Genomic DNA, 24,223 nt, shown 5'->3' with positions numbered 1-24,223 from the left:
ACTTCGTGGTTTCTACTTGATTCTCACCTCCTCACCAAATCATCATGAGTTTAACACATAGACTTCATAACCAAAGAAGATAATACCGACTTTGTAAGTGATCTACAAACCCCAAGACACTCCATTGAATATGGAAGTGCAATACCAACCAACTTAGCGTAAGATTATCGCAAGTCTAACATTACCTCATAGGGCGCCTTATCATACAAGGCAACAGCCCTAAAAGTGGTGGCAGTGACTGTACGCGCCTAAAAGTGATGGCAGCGTCACAGAAGAACTACAACTTCTCCGAAGTAAAACCAGAATAATAAATCATGAAGTCAACGACGACGGAAGCAGCAGATTCTTCAAGCAACTTAGTATCATCGTTAAGTGAGCGTTTTCAGTTAAGAATAACTTCAAGAAACAAACCCGACGTGTCCTTTTCCTACGGCAACGCAAGCTTTGTCTCTCATTAGAATCATTCAAGAAAACATCGTTAGTGAGCGTTTCCGGCACTGCAAGAAACAAACCAAACGCGTCTGCAGCATCGGATTTTCAAGGGCTCGAATCATCCCAACAACGCGCACGGGGAAACTCAAGCCAAAAAAACCAGGTCATCCGCTAAATAGAGAAGGAGGACCAAGGCCGTGTGTCGTTATCGGAACACCGTGACTTCCCACAAAAGCAAGCTAAGTACAATTTTTTATTCATTTGGAGTAACTTTGAGTGTTTCCTTTGCAGGTCGAATTTCGTTATTCGTGTGGCTGAAGTTACGAGACATTCTTAATCTTACTTTTTTTACAGAAATTATCTACATCATTGAGATTTCGCTACTGCGAGTTTTTTCTCTTTGAGTGTCTGTTTCCAGAAGTTCTACTGAAATATCATAATCATATACTATGTTAATTTTATCATTTTGGGTGATTATTAATCCCTTACGTAACAAATCATATTAAAAAGTGAATATGCGTTTATGCAGTGGACGTCTGTATTTATACAGATGCATGGATAGGGTCGTTAAGCACCGTAGTGATTAGAAAACACACAAAAACAAGTGGAACACCCGTACAAATCTAGATAAATTAGAGGTAACACTATTTCGGGTCATGACAATAAATGCTCCTTTGCAAAGTCCCGATCGCAGTTTTAGCCTTGAGTTTTTTTAGTTATATAAAATATCGAACCTCAATGACTCAACTTAACTTTAAAAATATGGCTGGATTGCAAGGAATAACATGTCTATAAAAAACTTTCATTAGGCTAAATTCACTGACCAGGATCCCTCACTATTTCAAATTTTAGCAAAGAATGAAGTACAAACAGTTAATATTGAATGCAGTAGAGATAACTTGTCTTAATAGTAATCGCTTAGTTCCTAATAGTTCGTCATTCATTGCTTTATACGTAACCAGCAACATAATGCTAAAAACACACAATACGTTGCCGATGGTAATAAAGAGAAGGATCCAAATTATTACAAAAAGAAATAGGTAAACAGTAGCCCTTTCAGAATCAAACAAAGCAAACTCGGTTACTGTGTCACCTAGTCAACGGTCAGGGTCGGTCAAATCTGCCGAGTGTAGCAAGCAAAGCACATTCCATTTAAGCGACTTCAGCGGAAAGGGAGAGCGATGTTGGAAAAATTAAAAAGGAATTTCCCTATGCATCACATGACCGTATCAAGTAATCAGAGCAGGTTTTCGTTTTTTTAATACGTAAGTTATTATAAGTAGTGGTGGATAAAGCCCGACTGTACGCGCCGTAAAATTAGAATATCTTGTTTTATTATTTTAGTACACGTAATATTCTGTATTTACGGACTCACCGTCTGTTGTTCGAACTTCCCTAATGAGAAGTCCGGATAAGCGAGCACTTACAGATACCTCTCTAGTTATAAAAAACATTGATCTGTATCCAGTGTAATTGTAAGATCCATCTAGGGGTATACAAAATATTATCTTACATCCTGCAAAATAAGGCGTGTTTATCAAAGGAAAATCCTATAAACCTTCAAACATATTAAAATCAGTTTGAACAAAAAAAAAAAAAAAAAAAAAAAAGAAGACAATTAATCAAATAATAACTTATATAAAGGAACTATACATTTGACTCATAAATCGTAACATTGTTCAAATGACCCAACAGAATTCTCCCACAACCGCAGTCGTAGTTTGCACGCAAAATCTCGAGAAGCATGCACCCTCGAATGTCTTAGTGCGTGTAAAAAGACTTTGCTGGGATCTGAAATTTTAATCCTTCCCGACACTCTGAAATATAACGATTTCCGCGAACAAAGCCCTCGCAGCAACAAGTTAAATCTAGTGATCCACAAACGTATACATATCGTGGATACAGAAGTTATAAATATCGCATTTTTTATTGTTGCTAATTTTTAATCCCGCCCAACCAGTCGTAGATGAATCTCTCATACTCTATCTAAAGTAATATCCATAAAATCATTCAAGCAGAGGTGATTCAGCAAAAAAAAATTTTATCTTTTATCTGAATACCAGGAAGTTTCTCCACTAGCGAGTGATCTCTGGGGAAAACGGATGTAATTTAACACAAAATACGGTCTACGGACAAACATAAAGCTATATACGTACCTTCGCATAGACTCCCAATGCAATTTCAAAATAGAGATAAATGACGAAGTTGAAAAATGTTAGTAATAGGAGTCATTAGGAAATCAAATAAGCCCATATAATTTTTCCCTCAAACGTCATGCCATAAAAGATCGGACTTGTCGTATCTGCGTAGATTTCTGTCGCTTAAACAAGGAAACGACTATCGATAGTTTCCAGTGCCATGAACCGACGACATCTTATCTCTGTTAGGTTAGAATAAATTTTTCACCAGCTTGGACTTACTTAAAAGCTTTTACCAGATACCATTACCTAAGTGATTGTACCTCATACACCGTTTTCAGCACACTCAGGGGACATTATCAATTTTTACGTATGCCTCCGGCTTACATTGCGCCCCAATTACAATATAGTGTTTGGAGATTTTTAGGGGATAACCTACATGCCTATATGGATGATCTTGTAATCTTTTCTAATACCTTAGAAGTACATTCACATAAACTAGAGCTAGTGCTACAGAGACAAAGACAAATAATCTCAGAGTAAAATATCTAAATGTGAGTTTTTTAAAACCGAACATGTTTATCTAGGTTTTATGTGTCTAGTCAAGGTCTTAAAGTAGTCCATGATAAGGTGTCGGCTATTCATAACTTTCCGGTACCTATTAACGTAAAAGGGGGATACAGCACTTTTGCGCTGTAGTGGGTATTACAATCGTATGTAAATATGTAACTCTTCAATCATGACAGTTCCTTTAACAGATCTTACGAAGAAGAGCGTAGATTTATTATGGTCAAAAAAAGCATCAACAGGCGTTCGATATCTTAAAAGCGGAATAATGCAGCTCACCTAACTTAAAAATCCCTGATTTAAATAAGGAATTTTTTTTTTATTGCAACAGACGCCTCAGACCAAGGGGTAAGAGGGTATTACTTCAGTAATATGATAAACAGTTCTTCCCTATAGCTTTTTTATTCACGTAAACTAAAGCCCTCTGAAAGTAAATATACAGTAATAGGCAAGGAAGGGCTAGGTATCTTTAACTCACTAGTACATTTCAAGTTCATAATCTACGGCTATTCTGTTAAAGTCCTCACTGAGCATAAGTCACTTACCGAGTTTTTCAAAGGCTTTAATCACAGTCCAAAAGGAACTCGGTGACAAATGATCATTCAGGTCTTTGGAGCCAAGATAAGATATCTACCTGGGAAAGCAATTATCATAGCTGACGCATTATCCCGCAATCCCGCACCATACTGCAAAGAACCATTAATTGGACTAAAAGATATAGAAACATCCGCGCCTATTGTTAAAACCGTATCTAAACAAGAAAATTCCTTAACCCAAGAGATCGCGAGCATTGAATATCTGGGTCGGAGCGCAGAACTGTTACAAACTGAACAAAGCAAGGGTCAGCAGCAATAAGCAAAATAATAAACATTTCAAACGGAAACAGGGTCAGCGGCTAAGCAAAAACAATAAACACTTCGAGCAGAAACCCTAAAGCAAAAGTATATTTAAAGTATGTGTATCAGAATAATGTAATCAAATGTAATATTATATGTAGGTCTGTGACGAGGAAAACCCGAAGAACACAGCAGATGACTAACGACCAGGTAGTAATAATAATCTCTTTCATACCAATCGTCATAAACTGGTTGCATTCCGTCATCCAGGGTTCCCTATTATGTCACAGAAAGCCAAATCACTATTTTACTGGCCTACAATGCTTACAGATATAAAAAGCACATAACTAATTGTAACATGTGTCATGAAAACAAGGGACACACTAAAACACCTGTCAGTTTAGGGGCCTATCCTGTGCCAAATCAATCCTTGAAAGAATATACGTAGAATTATTAACAGAATTACGAGTCTGACAGAGGGAATAAACACTTCTTAGTGTTAATAGTTCCTTGACACGTTATATAGAATTAATAGCACTAAAAACAAACACCGCAATTGAGTGCGTTAGGAATATTTATGAGTGCTAAATCAGTAAACATGGAATTCAACACATAATAATAATCTGACTCGGGTGGTGTAAATCAATAATAATCTCCTTAACTCGTGTGTGAATTCCGTTCCATTATGAAAACCAATACCATATTGTATCACCCAGTCAATCGGTTTGGTAGAATAAGAGATAAATAAGAAAGTGTCAATGTCTTACGAGTTACAACTCGTGATATTGGATCCGAACTGGATTATAGCGGTTCTCGCGGTTTTAAATACCTTTATCATTCATATAGAATTGATACCGCAAGTAGCCTTATACGTACGCCGCTAGAACACTTTTCCACATATTCAAGCCAACCATTAATTTATCAAATATATATCATATAAATAAATAAATATATAAAAATAAAATAAATATGGATACAAGTGGAGTCAATATAATACACTCCGTAAGAAGTCAGAAGGGTTACAAATTATAATAAAAAGGAATCACGATAAAATCAATAAGCAAAACGTAACCATAGGTTAATTAAATATCCAAATATATATGCGTAAAGATTTGAACTCTAACTTAACGCTTTAGTAATGACAAATAAGCTAAAAGTTCAAACACATATCAAAACCTACTGACATATTGTCTGTCCCGGTGATTTATATCCGTAGTCAATGAAAAAAAAAATAATAATAATAAATAAATAAATAAAATAAAATAAAAGAGATTTTAAAGTCAGGAAGTCTAGAAGTGAAAATGTTATCTATGGAATAATCCTATATGAATCTTATATAGGGCTAATAATATATATAGAATTTGTATGGAAACCTTTTTCATTAGTTTGAATAAGGAATATTTAATTTAACATAATTACATTCATTTACAATCATGCAGATTTCCAACATGAAACTAATATATTGTTCAATTTTGGTACTGTTTTTTTTTCAGACATTCTTCTCGTGTGGGTCGAGTATTAAAAAAAACAAAAAATTTATCCTAAAGTCGTATTTATTACAGCAAGTAACGTAACTCTTAGCTGGCTGAGAGCAATCTCCTGCCAAGTGACGACGTCATCATTGCCGTATCAGCATTTGTTCCTTTTAACCTCAATAATCTGCTTACACAGGCTTCATCTGTGTGTGCCGTCTCCGCTTGCGAAGCAGATTGACTGGAGAAAGGAATGCTTAGCTATGATCTTCACATGTGGTTCATAGGTCACATGACATACCAAATAACCTATTCTTATCCGTGTGTGCAATGCAACTTTAGTTAAGGATTGCAATCGTTTTAAAATTAATAAACAAAATAAGCAAATAGAATTTCTATAGCAACAAAATGAATTAATTTTTTCTGAACCTCATAGACATTTAGAAGTATCAAGTCATGGATGTGAAAAAATTACTTTCAACATTAGTCTATCATAATTCACATTCATGGGAAAATGTCACATTTTCTTGAAAAAACCCAAAGTTTATATAGAAATTAGTTACATAGTGGGTTTTTTCGTTGCATCTCCTACCTATTAATAAAGTTTTTAAAATTAACCTCAGAGGATGTGCGCGAGAAAATTGAATATGAAACTTTTGTTAGGGGCACATAGGATCAGATTTTATCACAACTTTATTTCAGTTAGCATAGAGAAATACAGAATCATGATTAATATTCTCTTTGACTCTTATGTTGCCTGGAAATCTTACAAATAGCTCCGTTTTCCACTTCTTTGTCTAGTAACTTACTACCAGTAATATCAAATTTTCTTTGGGATTCGTAATGATATCTGTTTATTTTTTATAATTATGGATATTTTTACAGTCCTCATAGACCTGGATAGGTTCACTCATTATTAATGCCATGGATAAAAAAGTTTGTACACTCTCTTGAGTTCCATAAAATATCAGCAAATTCATGTGGGTTAAGTCTGGTCTTAATGGCTTTCTCCCCCCCTGTATTTGAATGTTCTGAATTTATTTTGCCCTTGTGACAAGTATAATTTCACTTGCAGGCTGATTAATGGAACCTGGTTACAGTATCCTGCAGTACGAGAGTTTCACATCGCAACTTCAAAAAAATCGTTCATCGCTGCGGACGACGGCAGTCGAGTAACAACCGCCTACAATGTGAAAGGCATAAGCACCATCATGGACTTCTTCGACCGACACCTGTATCCCGTCGTTAATCTCGTTTTAATGCGGAATGCTCCGGCGGCTGTCGGAAATCGACTACAAAAGGGACATACTTCCGACAATTACGACCCGAAGGATATTCAACTCTACTTTGCTGGCGAAGGACTCGTGCTGGGGATGATTTTATTCATCGCGAACGTAATCGTGTGGCTTAGGATGCAGAGAATAAGTATGAGGCCGAAATAGAACGTTGGACCCCGTCCAGGCAAATTTTCCCCTTGTTTTAACCAATTGAAATTGGCCATTTCATTTGGCTATAGGTGGTTGTCTGGAACTGTGTAATGGACGAAAAGTTGTTCGAACGCTAGTTAAATGTGAAGTAGTATAACCTCGGTCATGTATCCTATATATAAATGATCATAAATAACAGAATCTAAATATATCTTTGCGTGTACGCAATAGGAATCTATTTAAAGTGCACATATATTAATCATAATTATATGAATCCATATACATATGTATAAATAAATCAGGTAGCCTATAATCAATGTTACCTTTTATCTTACCAATAACTGCAGACATATAACAGTTAGCATAAAAATCAACGAATCAATCAGCATAAACATTAATAATTTTATTAATTCATATATGAAATTTTTATCAGTTAAAATATGATTTTTATCATGTTAATCTTCATTCTATGCGATTATCAGAGTACATTAGTATTTTCTGTAGCATATGTATCTTACAGAGATGAATTGTGGAAAAAAAAAAGTGTTGAAAAAAAAAACTGTTCAGTATATATCACGTGATCACTATTATTTACGAATATTATATGCATATTATGTCTAATATTTTATTACTTGAATCTGTATTTGTGTACACCATGAATTTTTTTTACTTATAAGTATTTTCTATTATCTATATATATTCACATAGTGTCTGTATCACACTCCTATAAGTCAAATGCAAGTCAAGTTTTGAGTAATATTCAGTGTTGGTTTGGTAGCTGACCGAGCTAATGTAAGTGATTTACATAATAAAAATATGGAATGTTAGTCCATATATATAAAAGACTAAAACTAAAGAGGTCAACCAGATTGCTTGCAGGAATGTGATCAGACTAGAGATGCTAAAGATGACGTATACAATAAAAGTAAGCTAAGATAACATGCCGTCACCTGTAGTCATTCAATTGTTTATAAACTTTAGTCCAAGCTCCCTGCTTGAGACAACTACCGCGACCTATAATTCAAACGGCCTACGTGATCTGTAGCGTGTCTCATTTTGATTGTGTGTTCGTATGTAACTATGTCATCTGATTGTATGTTCATATGTTCGAGCTACTGTCTGTTCCTTTATGACTGGTAACGGAGATGGTAGTAAAAGCAGAAGAGAGTTAGCTATCGTCATTAGAAGACCTGTACCTCTTTACCTAAGCTTTATCATGTAGAGAGAATAGAATTAGCCATCATCATTGGCAGAAGCGATCAAGCTATCGTCATTAGAAGACTTGTACAATCATACCTGATCTTCACCATGTAAATTCAGAGAATATAAGTATTTTTGTACTTCGTGGATTCTACTAGATCCTCACCTCCTCACCGAATCATCATGAGTTTAACACATAGACTTCATAACCAAAGAAGATAATACCGACTTCGTAAGTGATCTACAAACCCCAAGACACTCCATTGAATATGGAAGTGCAATACCAACCGACTTAGCGTAAGATTATCGCAAGTCTAACATTACCTCATAGGGCGGCTTATCATACAAGGCAACAGCCCTAAAATATAACTGCCTTCACGATCACAGACACCGAAAAATTCCTCCCAAAAGCCGAAGGGTATCCATCCGCAATACTTTGCGCCCTTGGACACGAAGCCCCAAATAGAATGCTCCGACAGCGATGAAGAACCAGTCGCAAGAAGAAACTGACTGCACTTTGGAAAAAGGAACGAGGTGGGTACCTAGGGGAAACCAGATAAGATTCTCGGACGCGGTAAATGTTCCTCAGTACGTGACAAAAAAAAGAAACTTTGAGCTCGAACTGGACACAATATGACGACGATGACACGAAATTGACCATCGAGAAGACAACTTATTTCTAAAAGACCGTTGCTGAGCGCAAGAGGCGCTCTCAACAGAACCCTTTTATGAATGTCCGAAAGTGCTGAGGCAGATGATTTAACAAGTAGGCTTCCTCTTCTTGACAAGAACATAGTACAGCCAGCTGAAAGTTAGTCTGTTATGCGAACCCCATCGAAACCTAAGTGAAGAGGTTGTCATACATTCCAGGTTTTGAGAAACACCCCTCAACTCTCACAACATCCACATAAGACGATGATAATTCATAAACAAGTTGTACTCGACTGCGCAATCTCGCCCCCCCCCCCCCCCCCCCCCCCCCCCACCCCCCCCCCCCCCCCCCCCCCCCCCCCCCCCAGGGCTGATGACGTAACACTTGTCCGACCGCTGTGTACCCCCTCACAAGAGCCAACCATCTCCAGTTCCGCAATTCGTGTAAGAACTAAATGCTATGACATAACCTTGAGTTAATCTCGCTCGACTGCACATACCCTCACTACCCAGTGACATTAACGTTACACCTGAGCCGAATATACACTGGCGACACATGACCACCTCTACGAGTAAACAAAACACTTGCGCCAAACTTACACTAACCAAGACGATGACATAACCTTGAGCCAGTCTCTCTCGTCTGCGAAAACCCCGCACAAGCTAGTGACTATGATATGACACCTGGCTGACTACAATGGGCAAGCAACGCCACCAAAGCGAAGAGGTCACAAAACGCAATTCAACTAACGCCATTTACACCAATAGTAAATAGGACGGAAGTCTGGAGCTGAAGCTACATTGATTAAGTGAGGGGAGGAAGTACTCCCTGAAACCCAGAAAACAAAGCCGAACCAAAATTGAACACCTTGAAGGAAAAGGCTGAGAAAGGAGAGAAACAAGGAAGAAGCCACACTCGGAGTAACCACCGGAGCACCTAATGCCGACGTTGTGCGGGTGGAGAAAACCAACATGTGACGCACACACCAAGGGTGCCTCTAAGACAGGCTAAGAACTGCGGAACCAATGGGAACCGAAGAAGGAAATTACCAGCTACCCTAACGAAAGGAGGACATGAACATGTTACTAATGATGGTGCAGGGTAACTCACAACTTCCGTAGCCCCAGCAATAACGCGGTAGGCACGATATATGTCTCCAACCCTGAAAGCATAAAATGGGAACTGAAGGAAGATTACCAGCTACTCTATGAAAGGAGAGGCTGAGGACACAAACTATACTGACACAGTCAATGATGGCGAAGACGAATCGCTGACTTCTGTAGACCCTGCAAGAACTGCGGCGGACAATTATGTCTCAAACCCAGTACAGGAGGATAAAAATACGGAGTGCGGACACTCCGAAACCATCTTTGAGCATCGAGACCAGCAGCCCTGAGAACTACTGGATCCGTAGAAGGAGCTAAGAATACAGCCCTGCCAAAATTACTTCCCTCAACCACGAAGAGAGAGAGAGAGAGAGAGAGAGAGAGGAGAGAGAGAGAGGAGAGAGAGAGAGAGAGAGAGAGAGAGAGAGAGAGAGAGAGAGTCTTTGAAATCACCAAATTTCAGGATGAAACGGTGAATAAACTTTTTGCTATGGTGTGTTAATGGCAAAGAATACAGGATGAAAGAGAGACAACTCCGAAACGATCTCCGAAGAATGACCAAATAAAGAAGACTGTGTAAAAACATGATAAGTTTTAGGAGAATTTGGGAAAGAGAGAAACTAGACAGACTCTCTTCCCCATGATAACCTTGGCAAACATTATTAAAAACTCAGGAAAATTCCTTAAGATGTGATCGTGAATACAGTCCGTATTAAAACTACCATAATTCGTCTTACGATAAATCGATTTTACGATGGGGTTAGTAATTAAAATCGACACTGCTACATTTTGAAAATAAGTTTCTATATCTCACGTGCAGCTGGCGCAGGCAGCCACGTGCAGTCAGGCAGCGAAATGGTTTCAATACACAATTTTGGCCAAATGCCAAGTATTGGGACTAAGTCATTCAGCGCTGAAAAGGAAATTGACAGTAAATGGTGTAACAGGAGGAAAAACCTCTCTGTTGCACTATGAATCAAGTGTTAGATAGTGGAAAGTAAGATGAAGAAAGAGAATATGAAAGGAGGAAAGTAAATGGAAGGAACAGCAGAGAGAGAGAGAGAGACCAAATTACAATCGTCTAACTTCTCCACCTCCATAACTTTACACAATCTTCTAAGTTAATAAGTATTATCTTAACGATATATACGTATATAACTGCGTACAGCCATGAACAACCGAATGAGACCCTTTGTTTGCTAATACGATGGAATCCTAGTAACATCCATTATTGTATTCAAACCACGTGCGACAGTAAACACTTACAGTATTTATGTTATAAATGTAGCTGAAGCTGTTAAGGTAATATTATGGGCTTCGGTTAAGGTAATATTACGGGCTTCGGCAACATGAATAAAATTCTCCAAGCTTTATGTGAATTCAAAACGCAGTCGTGGTAAAAAGAAAACTACTAGCATGAAAGAGCTCATTACTATTGTTTTCACACGGACATAGATAAATTACGTAAAGTTCCAAATACCGATGAGAAAGAGTGAAAACAAACGGAATCACTGAAAATTACTCAAACTCTCAACAGAGGGGAAAAGAGTAGTTGCAATAAGACATATTAGTCAAATTTGTACTTGAAATTACGTCGTGAGACGAACACTATGACTTCGTTCAAATATAAGTAAAGTATCCAGATATTGATTTATGCTAACTATCAAGAACATTCGCCGAGACCCAATGAGATGGTTGCATCTGGAGTGAAGGAACTGACTAGTCGGCATCTCTGCCTGTCTGGGACGCGTGTCTCCCCCCCCCCCCCCCCACCAAGTAGGGCTATGCATTAACAGCAACTTGTAATTGTAATTCCATTGAATTGTAATCAATTACACATTTTCAAGGTAATTTAAGTTTAAATCTTAACCTATCTCATATAAAATTTTACATGTAATTTTGATGATGCAACTGGTAATTATATTCGTAACTGTAATTGGCATGAGGCATCATGTAATTACTGACGGAAATTCATCTGCTAAGCTGATGAAAACGTCATACTACCGAATTCCGTTACCAGAAGGAACATTCTTGGAAAGTAATGAAATGAACAAATTCTTATGATTTCTGATTTATATGATTACAATGAAATACCATTTTATCACTATGGTTAAAATGTCATAGTTAAAAGACCGCCTTACCGCTTGACCACTGCAAGGTGAAAGCAAGGAATAGGTGGGGGAGGAGCTTAGTTACGTCAGACCGAGCCAGCCAATCAGGGCCAAGAAGTGCTTTGGGAATAACTATACTTCCTCAATTTTCCTCGGCCAAGAATGAGTTTAAAAAAAAAGGTATTTCTATATAAGCATTCCGCATCGTTCGTCCCAGCAAATACGAAGGCCACCATGAATTGGTGCGTCAAATGTATTTAGCCGTGTTTAGTACGAGCCCCTGGGGGTTAATTACAGTTGTCCGAATAAATATTACTTAAAATTCTTGTTCAGGAGGTAAAACTGCATAGAAAAACCGCACCTACTATAGTCTAAGCCGCAGCAGAATAGTAATATAGATCTACCGTATTGACAATACGATAATATGGCGGTTCTACAATAAATATTCGATTACACAGCTGGCAAGCTTACACAGACCTCCTACACTCTGTGCATGCGGCAGATCCTACACTCTGTGCATGCGGTTCTCCATAACCCCCGGCACCCGTTAGGGCTGCTTTCTGGAACAGGCAGGGGAGCTGAAAGAAAATGATTAGTGTAGCCTACGCTACTGCTGCTATCTTTATTTCAATTAGCTTTGTCATGAAATAGCAAACAATTTAGGCATTTTCTATCCTCCAAGTCTGAACCGTTCTTACTGTAGCTGCTCTTGGCTTAACTCTCGCGATTTTGCCGCTATCTTCTATATACTCTTGGTAGTCCTAAGTGATCTAATGAACTAATCCTTACATTCTATACACCTCTGTATGACATACATTACACTTCCCTGCAGCTAGAACAAAAGGAATGTCTGTCATTTGAGGGTACTCATCCTTTGTTGCACTAGTACAGGAACGAAGTATGCCGACATCTCAACCCGTAACTGTTGGAGGTGAAGCTGATGAAGCAGAGATTGAAGTAAGGATTTGTTGGCGAGGCTCGACCATCTCCTGACGATAACAGAGAAGTTCCAAACAATCGAAATACGATCCAAATCGGGGAAAATCGGAGGAGACGTTGTAAACGAAAGGCAAGGATATCAAAACCCAATCAAGGCCTCGGTAAACACTGTGAGGGTCGGGCTACATGACCAAAAGTTTGCTGGGAGCAGGACCAGGTCCGGCTTGCCACGCGAATGAATAAAAATTGAGGGGACAAGCCTCTGGTGGCTGGTATTTGCAGCAGCGTTGCCAACGGTAATATAGGTAACTCATTTGACTAGATTTTACCTGCAGCGTTTGTAATGCTGACAGTTAAAATTACTCACTTAGTGGGTAAATATGTGAGGATATAGTTTGAGCTGGTCAGTGACCAGGGCTAATTCAGGTGTTCAGGGAGTGTATTGCAATAAATTGTTTTGCTTTTGAAAAAAAACTTCAAAGAAGCAAACTGCTTGTGTAAGAAAGGGTAATAAAACTTACCTCAAATAAATTGAGGATCCATAGTTCATCATTGACTTTTTGTCTAATCTGATCCATTGAATTCCTTGCAAAGTTAATGTAGGCTTTCCCAAGTTCCTTTCCAGATCCACTGACATTCTGCTTGTACTGAAAAAAATTAGCACACGGATAATCCAATAGAAAACAATAAAAATTATAAACTGTTCAGCTTGGTCATTAACCTGAGGTATAGCCAGACATTCCAAAATGACACACTGCAGTTCAATGTCAAAGTAGAGTTATTCTATTATTATTCAATGGTTTTCTTTCTTCAGTTTTTCCACAGATAATGACGAATGCCTAATGGGAGCATAACTTCTAACTACATCTGCCTATACCCCTTTAATAAATAAATGTAATCCAAATAAAAAGAGAGCTACTCCAAACTAACTAAACATACCCAGCACACTAAATCAAATTTCAGAAATAAAGGGGAATCAAGCAAAAACATGGCATGAGTTCTAATTTTCACTATTCTACTCTTGAAGCTTTAAATAAAAAGAAGTGCACTTTACAACTATACTGACCTTACAGAACATCAGAGGTAAGCTAAAAATTGTGGGATATACTCCTTTTCACTCTACAAACTACATACATAGCTTTTACAATTCGTCAATGAAAATAATTTCAACATTCATAATCAGCTTGCATAGAATGTATTTCTCCATTATAAAAGCTGTAACACTAGGCTCCTGACAATGCCAAAACTCTCCTAACGTATCATACACTCTTTGGCAATAATCTACAATGTGTTGAAGGATTAAAGTCTTGCCACTAAAGATGCTTCAAAAGATTTCACATTTAACAAATTAGCTATGATACAGTAAGGTGGAAGGAATAAAGGGAAAATGGATATGCTTCCTAACATCGTGGAATAACCAAAATTGTACTAAACTGCTATAAAAAATATCCAGATGTACTTATAAGAATTGTAGCTAAGAATGTGATACTAGTGATATGATCACTAAGATGAAAAAATCTACCAAAATATTTTTTTTTTCTCAGCCTTGTTCATTATGTAATGTCTTCAGACTTAATAATCTTTACTATCACAAGCTGCAGAACAATGGCAGTCTCTTGATGCATGTGCCACCAGGACCCTCAGTTATCCATCAATCATCAACCTCCCTTTTTGTGTCTGCAGTGCAGTTACCAGTTCTGTCCAGAGTTCAACAACTTGTTCCTCTTTGCAGGATCATCATTTCCCAGATCATCATTTCCCAGTGTATTCTTAACCAATATTTCATCATTATTCATTAGTTAATTCAACATTAATTTCCAAACTTAATAATTTTTTCCTTTAAATATAATTTTTTCATTTAAATAATTTACACATTTCTACATCTAAGAAGGTATTTTCTATTGTCAGTGTTACGAGAACAGTAGTTAAGCAGTACGTATTAATTTATCTTGAGAATTATTTCTTTGATCCACTGACAATATTAAAGCATATTTTCCAGTGTTTTGCTTATATTTTAAAATTTTCTCAACCTTTGGTATAATTTTTGTGTGTGTTTAGTACTTACTATTGACTAGAAGTAATTGGTTATCTAGTCAGCATTTGGAGAATAGGTCAATGTTCATGCTACCTTCCCTCATAAGTGTTTTGGCTGTACTGTAAATGTTTGGTAAAATGAATGTTTTACTACTTGCATCTCATTTGCAGTAACTGTTTTTTTCTGTATTCCATATTTTTCTAGGTTTCAAAGCCTAATACATATTGACCTTTTCTCTTGTTACCACCAAGTAGGCTACTTTCTGGTACTACTTTCTGTATTTCATGATTTTGGCATGTGGTTCAATTTTGTATGCCTGATGTTCATATTTGTCACTAAACACTAAATTTTTGGCTGTTTTACTGATAAGCATAAATCTCTTTGTACATGTTATCACATTCTGTTAAATTGTGATTTTATGTCAACACTGCACTGTATACATTTTGTATGCTAATGGCCTTTTTATGCTTGTTTGTTTTTGTCAACTCTCTTATAGCTGTGCTTGTGTATGCAGTATTTTCTTATGCCTCAGTGAATTCATGAAGGTTTCGCAAGTATAACTCATCATGTCTTCATCTTATTTTTTGACGAGAACCCACACCTCATAGTACTTAGGTTTGTTTGCTAAACCTCATCTGCCAGCTGTACAGCAAGTGGTTGTGCAGGTTTTCCCTAGATGATGTTAAACTGTTCTGGCTTACATACATATGTATACAAATATACTTATATAATATATATATATATATATATATATATATATATATATATATATATATATATATATATATATATATATACAGGCAGTCCCCGGGTTACAACGGTCTCGGCTTACGACGTTCCGAGGTTACGATGCTTTTCAATTATATTCATCAGACATTATTTCCAAGGTTACGACGCCTACAACGCTCATCTGGGCAGATGAATATAACAACAAAAATGCAAAATAAGCAATATTTGAAGGGTTTTTTTTTTGATGAAAAATACCATAAGAATGCAGTTTACATAGTTTTCAATGCACCCAAAGCATTAAAAGTAAGGTTTTCTTAAGATTTTTGACGATGTCCCAGCTTACGACACGTCTCAAGAACGGAACCCCCATCGTAATCCGGGGACTGCCTGTATATATATATATATATATATATAATATATATCTATATATATATATATATATATATATGTATATATATATATGTGTATATATATATATTTCTGGGCTCAGCTCGTGTCGGCCTATGAAAGGATCCTTAATATCATTCTTTCTAGGTTTAAAATTAATCTAAAACTAAAACCAGAGAAAAACAAAATTAAGAAAATGTCAGTAAAACTGACTCGCTCACTCTTAAAAGAAGTGTCGGTATGAAAATAGGGGCGAGTGTGGAACACTACCACGAGCCAATCACCAATTAGAACTTCCAATCAGAATCCCCCTAAGAGAGAGCTGATACCAACGGGCGATGCAGCCTCTACTACTACTACTAGAGGACGCCACGGACAGCAGCGCCCCTAGCGGACATCCTTAATTTTTAGCGCTAGCGTCAAGACGCAATTTTCCCTTGTGCTGTGCTATTTCTGGATTTATCTCTATTTTCAACCATGGAACGCTCTGCTATTGCCACGGCTAAGTTAAGTAACTCATAAGTAATATTTTACCTCGTTTTTATCTTCCGGGTACCAGTATTTTCCTCTTAATAGGTCATATACGGTTCCCCGGGGTTTGTCTCGTGGCGGCGCCAAAAATTCGCGTTAACTCTAATCGCCTAAGAATGAGGTATTACTATATAGATAATATATATATATATATATATATATATATATTATCTATATAGTAATACCTCATTCTTAGGTGATTAGAGTTATTCAAATTTTTCACTAGAACCTAACTAATTATCATACACAAGTTTATCACACACGCAAGTTTATCATACACAAGTTTATCACACACGCAAATAATCACTCTCTCGCTCTTTTACTGAATGAGAGAATTTTTAAGGTACATGTTCATATGTTTATTAATATTTTCAAATAATAATAATAATAATAATAATAATAATAATAATAATAAATAATAATAATAATAATAATATTTTATAATTTGGTAAGAAACCCTCTTTTAAACAGGTTTTGTTGAATGTATTTGCTGCTTCAGCAGCATTAATCTTGTAGAGGTTTTTCTCTATCTTTCTTATAGCGACTTTCTCGTTACTGTTAATGTAGGGGAGTAATTCTCCACTATTAGTCATAATACGATAATGGTAAATGAACTCTGGGTGGTAGATTCCATAGAGTTATGTATATTTCTTTATAATATAATTATAATAAAATGCTTACAGTACTAGACAATTCTAGTTATAATTAGTTATCGCGATGTTTCGTCTTTTTCTCCAGACATCCTCTCAGCGAAGGGTGAGTGAGGGGTTGTGGTAGATGTGCAGTCTGTCTTCAGCGCTCCAAATTCTGGTTGGGGCCAGCTTCAAGTCAGTCTCAGGACCTGATGGTTCTTTGCTGTAGTTTGGCAGATCTCTGGGGTTGCATAACGACATAGTACGTCGAATTTTGATTGGCTGAGAGATTTATGAACAAGCTCATTGCCTATGAGATCCGTACTGCCCTGGAGAAATGGTATAACAGTAGTGAGAGCCCGCAACCCCACCCCAAGGACAAGATCAGGATTTTCACAGGGCTTTTATGCATTCACAGTACTATAGAGCAGAAGAGGATGCCAATAAGAAAATCATCATGGAAAACACCAAACTCACTGAGGAGGGCAAAAGTATTGATCTTATAGTGTACTACAAGAACAAACGAACAAGAGACCAAATCATGCGAAATAATCCCACCCTGCCTGCATGTGGCCCTCTCAAGCAGACGAAAGTGGTCTACCACATCAAATGCCCTGCCCATGGATGTCCCAGCACCTACATTGGTATGACCTCTGTGAGTCTTGCGAAGTGGATCTCGTGCCATGCCCAGGAGGGTGCTATCAAGAGCCACACCTTAACTAGCCATAATCTAGACATATCCCCTGATAGCATTATCTTTAAAACATATGCAGATAATTGAGAGAGCACCTGACTTGCCCTGCCTCCATCTGCTCAAGGTATTCCTCATTCAAGAGCAAAACCTTCCTTAAACACCACACAAGAGGCTTTTCTCTTACCAACAATCAAAAGGAGAAATACCACCATACCACAACAGAATAGCAACACCAACAATGACAAGCCAACGAAGAAAATTAGTCTAATACCAGCCGTGACATCACTCAGCAGTTGGCCAACCAGAATTCGGCCTCAGATGTCATCATAAATCTCTCAACCAATCAAAGTTCGACCTACGATGATGTCACACAGCCCCAGAGATCTGCCAAACTACAGCAAAGAACCATCTGAATTCAGAGTGCTGAAGATCCCCTGCTGAACCCTCTGAATATAAGGAAGACGGACTTACACATCTATCACAGTCCTCACTCACCCTTCACCAAGAGGATGTCTGAAGAACCAGACGAAATGTTGCAATAACTAATTATAACTAGAATTGCCTAGTGTAAGCATTTTATTAGAATTTTAAATAAACATACATAACTCTACAGCATCTACCACCCAGATTTCATTTACCATTATTGTATTATGACAAATACGTATCGGAGCATTACTCACCTAACTTAACAGTAACGAGAAAGCCGCTATAAGAAGGATAGAGAAAAACCTCTACAAGATTAATACCGCTGAAGCAGCAATAACATTCAACAAAACCAATAATAATAATAATAATAATAATAATAATAATAATAATAATAATAATAATTATAATATCAACAACAACAACAACTATAGCTCCAATCACGAAATTGTATGTGATAGTATTTTAAAGAAATAAAATAACCTTTCCATTTCACTCTTTTAAGTAAGGACAATCTCTCTCTCTCTCTCTCTCTCTCTCTCTCTCTCTCTCTCTCTCTCTCTCTCTCTCTCTCTCTCTCTCACTGAGATGAGAGAATTTTTATGGTACATTGTATGTTTATTAATATTTCCAAATAATAATAATAATAATAATAATAATAATAATAATAATAATAATAATAATAATAATAATAATAATACAAAATTACAAAATGCATATGACAATATCCTTTCCCTCATCTTGTGTTTTTAACTTGAAGAGAAGCTCGAAGCCTCTCTCTCTCTCTCCGTAACAATTCATAAATAATTTCACTCTTTAAAGTAAGGACAACTCTTCTCTCTCTCTCTCTCTCTCTCTCTCTCTCTCTCTCTCTCTCTCTCTCTCTCTCTCTCTCGGGGATGCGCACCAGACCAGTCATGAATAGCTACTAACTGCGAATACTTAATCCCCCCCTCCCTCTAAAAATGCTTGTAACTGCCTATCTTGAAAGTTCATATACCAAATGTATACTTAAAATATCATCCTACATCAAATATACAGTGGTACCTCGGTTTTAGTACATAATCCGTTCTGGAACCTCCAATGATATCTGAAACGTACAAAAACTGAAGTAATAATTCCCATAAGGAATAGTGTAAATAGTATTAATGCTTTCCAGAACCCCAAAAATATTATTTTCAAAAAATACATTTTATGGGGAATAAACACAATTTTACATACAGAAAACAATGAGAAATAAATATGAATCAATAATGAACATTTAACATCACTCTTATTCTTACCTTTATGGAAGACTCTTGTTAGTGTATGGAAGACAGAGTGGAGGGGAGAGGGAAGAGGAGAGGTAACTCTTTGGAAGGGGAATCCCCCTCCAGAAGGACTACAAGTATCATGAACCTATCTGGGGTTACTTCACTACATTTTTTAGTGGCACTGTCTGAGGTTACTTGCCCACTTCATTTTTTAATGGCACTAAGACCAGCTTGAGAGTCACTGGACCCCTGCCGAATAACAAAACTGTCCAGAGACATTTGTTTCTAACCTCTCTTCAATATCTGCCTAAAATGGTACGAAGTGTTGCCATTAAACATGTTAGAGACATGGATTGCAACATCTTTATTAGGATGATGTGTCTCAACAAAATTTTTCATATCACTCCACTTGGCAAACATTTCTTTAATTACTGAAGTAGGCACAGTATCCCCTCTCTCGTCCTTCTCCTCAGATTCCTCATCTGCTGTCTGTTGCTGTTGCTGAAGGTCTTGCAGCTCCTCAGTGGTTAGTTCTTCCCTGTGGGCATCCACTAACTCTTCCACATCCTCACTACTCACATCTAGGCCCATGGACTTCCCCAGAGACACAACAGACTCACAACAGGCGTAGGGTCATCGGGGTCAGCCTCAAACCCTTCAAAATCCTTCTCGAGTTAACACTCTGGACACAGTTCTCTCTAAGCAAAGTTCATTGTCCTGGAGGTCACTCCCTGCCAAGCCTTATCTATAAAACTTATGCAATTAAAGACAATGAGGTGATCCTTCCTGAACTCTCTTAGGTTCAATTCAGTGTCTGAGGTCACTTCAAAGCATCTTTGAATAATGCCTGTGTGTAGTTTCTTGAAGTTCAAGATAATTTGCTGGTCCATGGGCTGGATGAGAGGAGTGGTATTAGGTGGCACAAACTTGACAGTGATGAATTTAAATTCATCCAACAACTGGTCTTCCAAGCCAGGAGGATGTGTAGGAGCATTGTCCATTACCAGGAGGCACCTCAGGGGCAATTATTTTCGTTGAGGTATCTTTTCACAATTGGGCCAAACACTTCACTTACCACATCACAGGCAATTTATTCTTGATCACATTGCTTTTCTTAAACACTCAGTGAGTTTCAGAGTGATACACCAGCAGGGGCTTCACCTTGAAATCCCCACTGGCACTCCCACAGACCAAGAGTGTTAGCCTAGCCTTCATGGGCTTGTGCCCTGGCAATGAACTTTCCTTCTGCGTGATGTAAGTCAGTTTTGGCATTTTTTTCCCCCAAAACAGGCCTGTCTCATCACAATTGAAGACATATTGTGGAAGGAATCCTTCAGCCTCAAGATACTCTTTTAATTCACCAACGAATTCTTCGGTGGCATGTTTATCCGAGCTTGCAGCCTCTCCATGCCCTACGACACTATGGATACCCGTACGCTTTCTGAATTTTTCAAGCCAGCCTCTGCTGGCCTTGAAATCACCAAGGGCATAATTAATTGTTGGCATTTTCTTACTTAAATCAGCATGTAGCATCTTAGCCTTTTCACAAATGATCACTTCAAACACAGTATCCCCACTAATTGTTTTTCATTGATCCACTCTAACAGAAGCTTTTCCACGTCGTCCACTGGTTGCAATCTCTGTTTTGTTAATGAAGCGACCCCTTCTGCAACATCAGCTGACTTGATTTTATGTTTCTTTGCTTGTATAGAGCTGATTGTCGACACTGACTTGCCGTACATCCTAGTGAGATCAGCTACACTTGCACCACTTTCATGCTTCGCTGCAAATTCTTTCTTGAATTCAATCATATTCCTGGTCTTTTTAACTGAAGGGGTGGCATGGCACTTGCAATTTTGTTTGGCAACATGATGGCTACTTTGCAATTAGTTTTTACAGCAAAATTAGCACAAAACACAACAAGCACGTGTGGTAACACGGACTACAAGCGCGGAGATGGCTGTTCAGCGAGAAACAACGAACAAGAGTGGGCCACGAGAGAAGACGGGTTGCTTTGTTTGGGTGCTTGATACAGGGCCTGTCATGCACTGGGCTCTGGATGGAGCGTTTCCAGGTGTACGAAAACTGAGGAAACATATGATAACCGAGACAAAATTTCGTCGAAAAAAAGTCTACAAAAACCAAAAAGTATGAAAAGAGGCATATGAAAACCGAGGTTTGACTGTACTTTAAATTATTAATCTATTACTATATTAATCTTTGAAATATTAATATAATTTCAATGTCATCAAAGTTATCTTAAACATTTTACCATTAGGAATATATAAGCGCAGCCAATAACACACAATGAGAGAGAGAGAGAGAGAGAGAGAAACTCCTTATGATATCAAAAGATTGAAATAATCTCTATAGTCAACACTTCTTCCCCTCCTCCATATGTATATCTTTTCCAGAGAGAGAGAGAGAGAGAGAGAGAGAGAGAGAGAGAGAGAGAGAGAGAGAGAGAGAGAAACTCCTTATGATATCAAAAGATTGAAATAATCTCTATAGTTAACACTTCTTCCCCTCCTCCATATGTATATCTTTTCCAGAGAGAGAGAGAGAGAGAAACGAGATGACCAGGCAGGCGTTGGCAACAATTTGGGCCTGCAGTCACTTTCTGTCAAGTAAAGTGACGTTTCTGACAGGCCCAACCTCCCCCTTGCTTCACAACTTAAAAGGCAAAAGACAGGAAAAATTCTGTTCTTTAATATTTTTAAATAACTTATTATAGAAATTGATAAATATTACAATAACAATATATTATTATCATCATAGTATTATTATTATTTAGTCTTACTAATACAGGTACAAAATCCTTTTTCTGAAATCCTTGGGGCCAGATGTGTGTTTCAGTTTTTGGAATTTTTTGGATTTTGGAATTGTAGGGTCATGATTATAATCAAACATCACTACTGCAGCAAAAACGTTTTTTTTTCCTTTTTTCATGTTTTTTCATGATATTTATTTATAGTTTATTATTTATGTTAACATAAAGTTTGTCAAACGTTTCTTATGTCAGCCATTCCATTTTTCACACAAAATTTTTTGAGAAAATGTTGTGTTGAAGAAATATTTGTACTAAAAACTGACTGATTATTTGTCTTGTTTATACTTATATTCAATGGCTTACTGCATCTTACAAGAAAAACTGTATTAACATTTTTCCTTTACAATATACAGTTTATTGATAACCATATTCAACAAAATAAATAAAAGAATAAAGCATTTCAATAAAAAATTTAGTATAAAGATGTATACAAAACCATACATCACCGTGGTGACATCACGCACAGCTGACGTGAGATTGAACAAGGGAGTGTTGATATTGTAGAGGAGAGGAGATGAGAGTTAAAATATTACTGTATGTATGTAAATGGAACACAGAAACAATAAAATACAAAAAGTCTTAATGAGCTAGTGTTAGGTACACTGGGTGAGACGTTATAGTTTAATGATAACCATATTCAACAAAATAGTACATAAAAAAATAAAGCTTTTCACAATAAAAATTTAGCATAAACGATCAACAAAACCATATGTCATTGTGATGACTCACAGCTAACTTGAGATAGAGGGAGGGAGCTTTAAATTTTTTTAGGAATAATGAATAAATGATTTTAAGTTATCAGGTGGCATGATATTGTTGAGGATAGAAGAAGAGACGATAAAATCTTTACTGTAAGTAAAAGTAGTACCAATTCACATAAAAAATTAGGAATTTCACAATAAATTTAACATAATGATAAAACATGAAAACAATCAAATGCAATACAGGAATATATAAAAAAATAAAAGTTTTCCTTCAGCCAGTGTTCAGTGCGCTGAGTGAGATATAGACAGAAGAGGAAAGGGATGGTGGTGGGTTGCTGGGTGGGGAACGGAGTCTGGTTCCCACCGACTTTAGCCAACTGGGCTTGGATGATTATGTATTCACCCATTTCTTTCACTTACACTCGATTTTCCCAAATCACTTATTTTTGTTGCGGTAAAAGAGCTATCAAGTGACACTTGCTTTTTACAATTTTTTAGCACTGTAAAAGTAACTCGGCTCCATAATAAACACACTAGCGCCACATTCAACTTCTCAATGCCTTCGATTGTTTTAAACGATTTCCTTGTGAAAAGTTATTTGATCTCTCTTTCCTATTATTACTTGAAATTTACTTATTACTCATTTGTTTGCAAAATCCTCATATTGTAAATTCTGCTGTTTGCCAGCAATAAGTCGACTTGTTGTGGCATTAACGTTCAAATTCCATACCGTCACGACATGTATGTAAAGAGAACAGAAGTAGAGGGCAGTCATTGGATAACAGATCTACATGGCAAGCAGCCAGGCAATCAGGGTTTAGCTATATTCTGTCTGAGAAAGAATGTTTTGCTCATATGAAGTTCACGATGACGTGTGTGTGCATGTTTTGAAACCATTACGTAGTTTTTAATAGTGCATGTATTTTGCTGATTACATTAAGAATAGAATGAAATCCTTCTCATTTTCTTCTCATTACCTTAAGTGTAAAATCGTTAGTTCACAGATTCTTCTGCAACGAAAGATCTTATTTTTTTTTGCTTCAGAAGTCATTTACTAACACTGCGTTGACATACCTTCAAGACAAGTTAATCTCTCTATTCTCTCGAGGAATGTTAACCCATCTC

General features: G+C 37.1%; 1 protein-coding gene across 19 annotated transcripts in view; it reads right to left on the bottom strand.

Annotated features, from left to right (window-relative positions):
- LOC135212647 (calcium-dependent secretion activator-like) overlaps window positions 1-24,223 on the bottom strand; it is a 1,046,064-nt gene that overhangs the window by 85,507 nt on the left and 936,334 nt on the right. For 17 of the 19 annotated variants that reach the window (XM_064246274.1, XM_064246275.1, XM_064246259.1 and 14 more), the window contains one exon: window positions 13,402-13,527. In XM_064246274.1, coding sequence (XP_064102344.1) covers window positions 13,402-13,527 — 126 coding nt within the window. The remainder of the gene's footprint in view (window positions 1-13,401; window positions 13,528-24,223) is intronic. The other 2 variants (XM_064246260.1, XM_064246269.1) reach the window with 1 other exon arrangement.

Source organism: Macrobrachium nipponense, chromosome 41 (assembly GCF_015104395.2).
Source record: "Macrobrachium nipponense isolate FS-2020 chromosome 41, ASM1510439v2, whole genome shotgun sequence".
Lineage (NCBI taxonomy): Eukaryota > Metazoa > Arthropoda > Malacostraca > Decapoda > Palaemonidae > Macrobrachium > Macrobrachium nipponense.
Note: the sequence above shows the minus strand (reverse complement) of the source record. Positions and strands in the feature narration are given on the sequence as shown.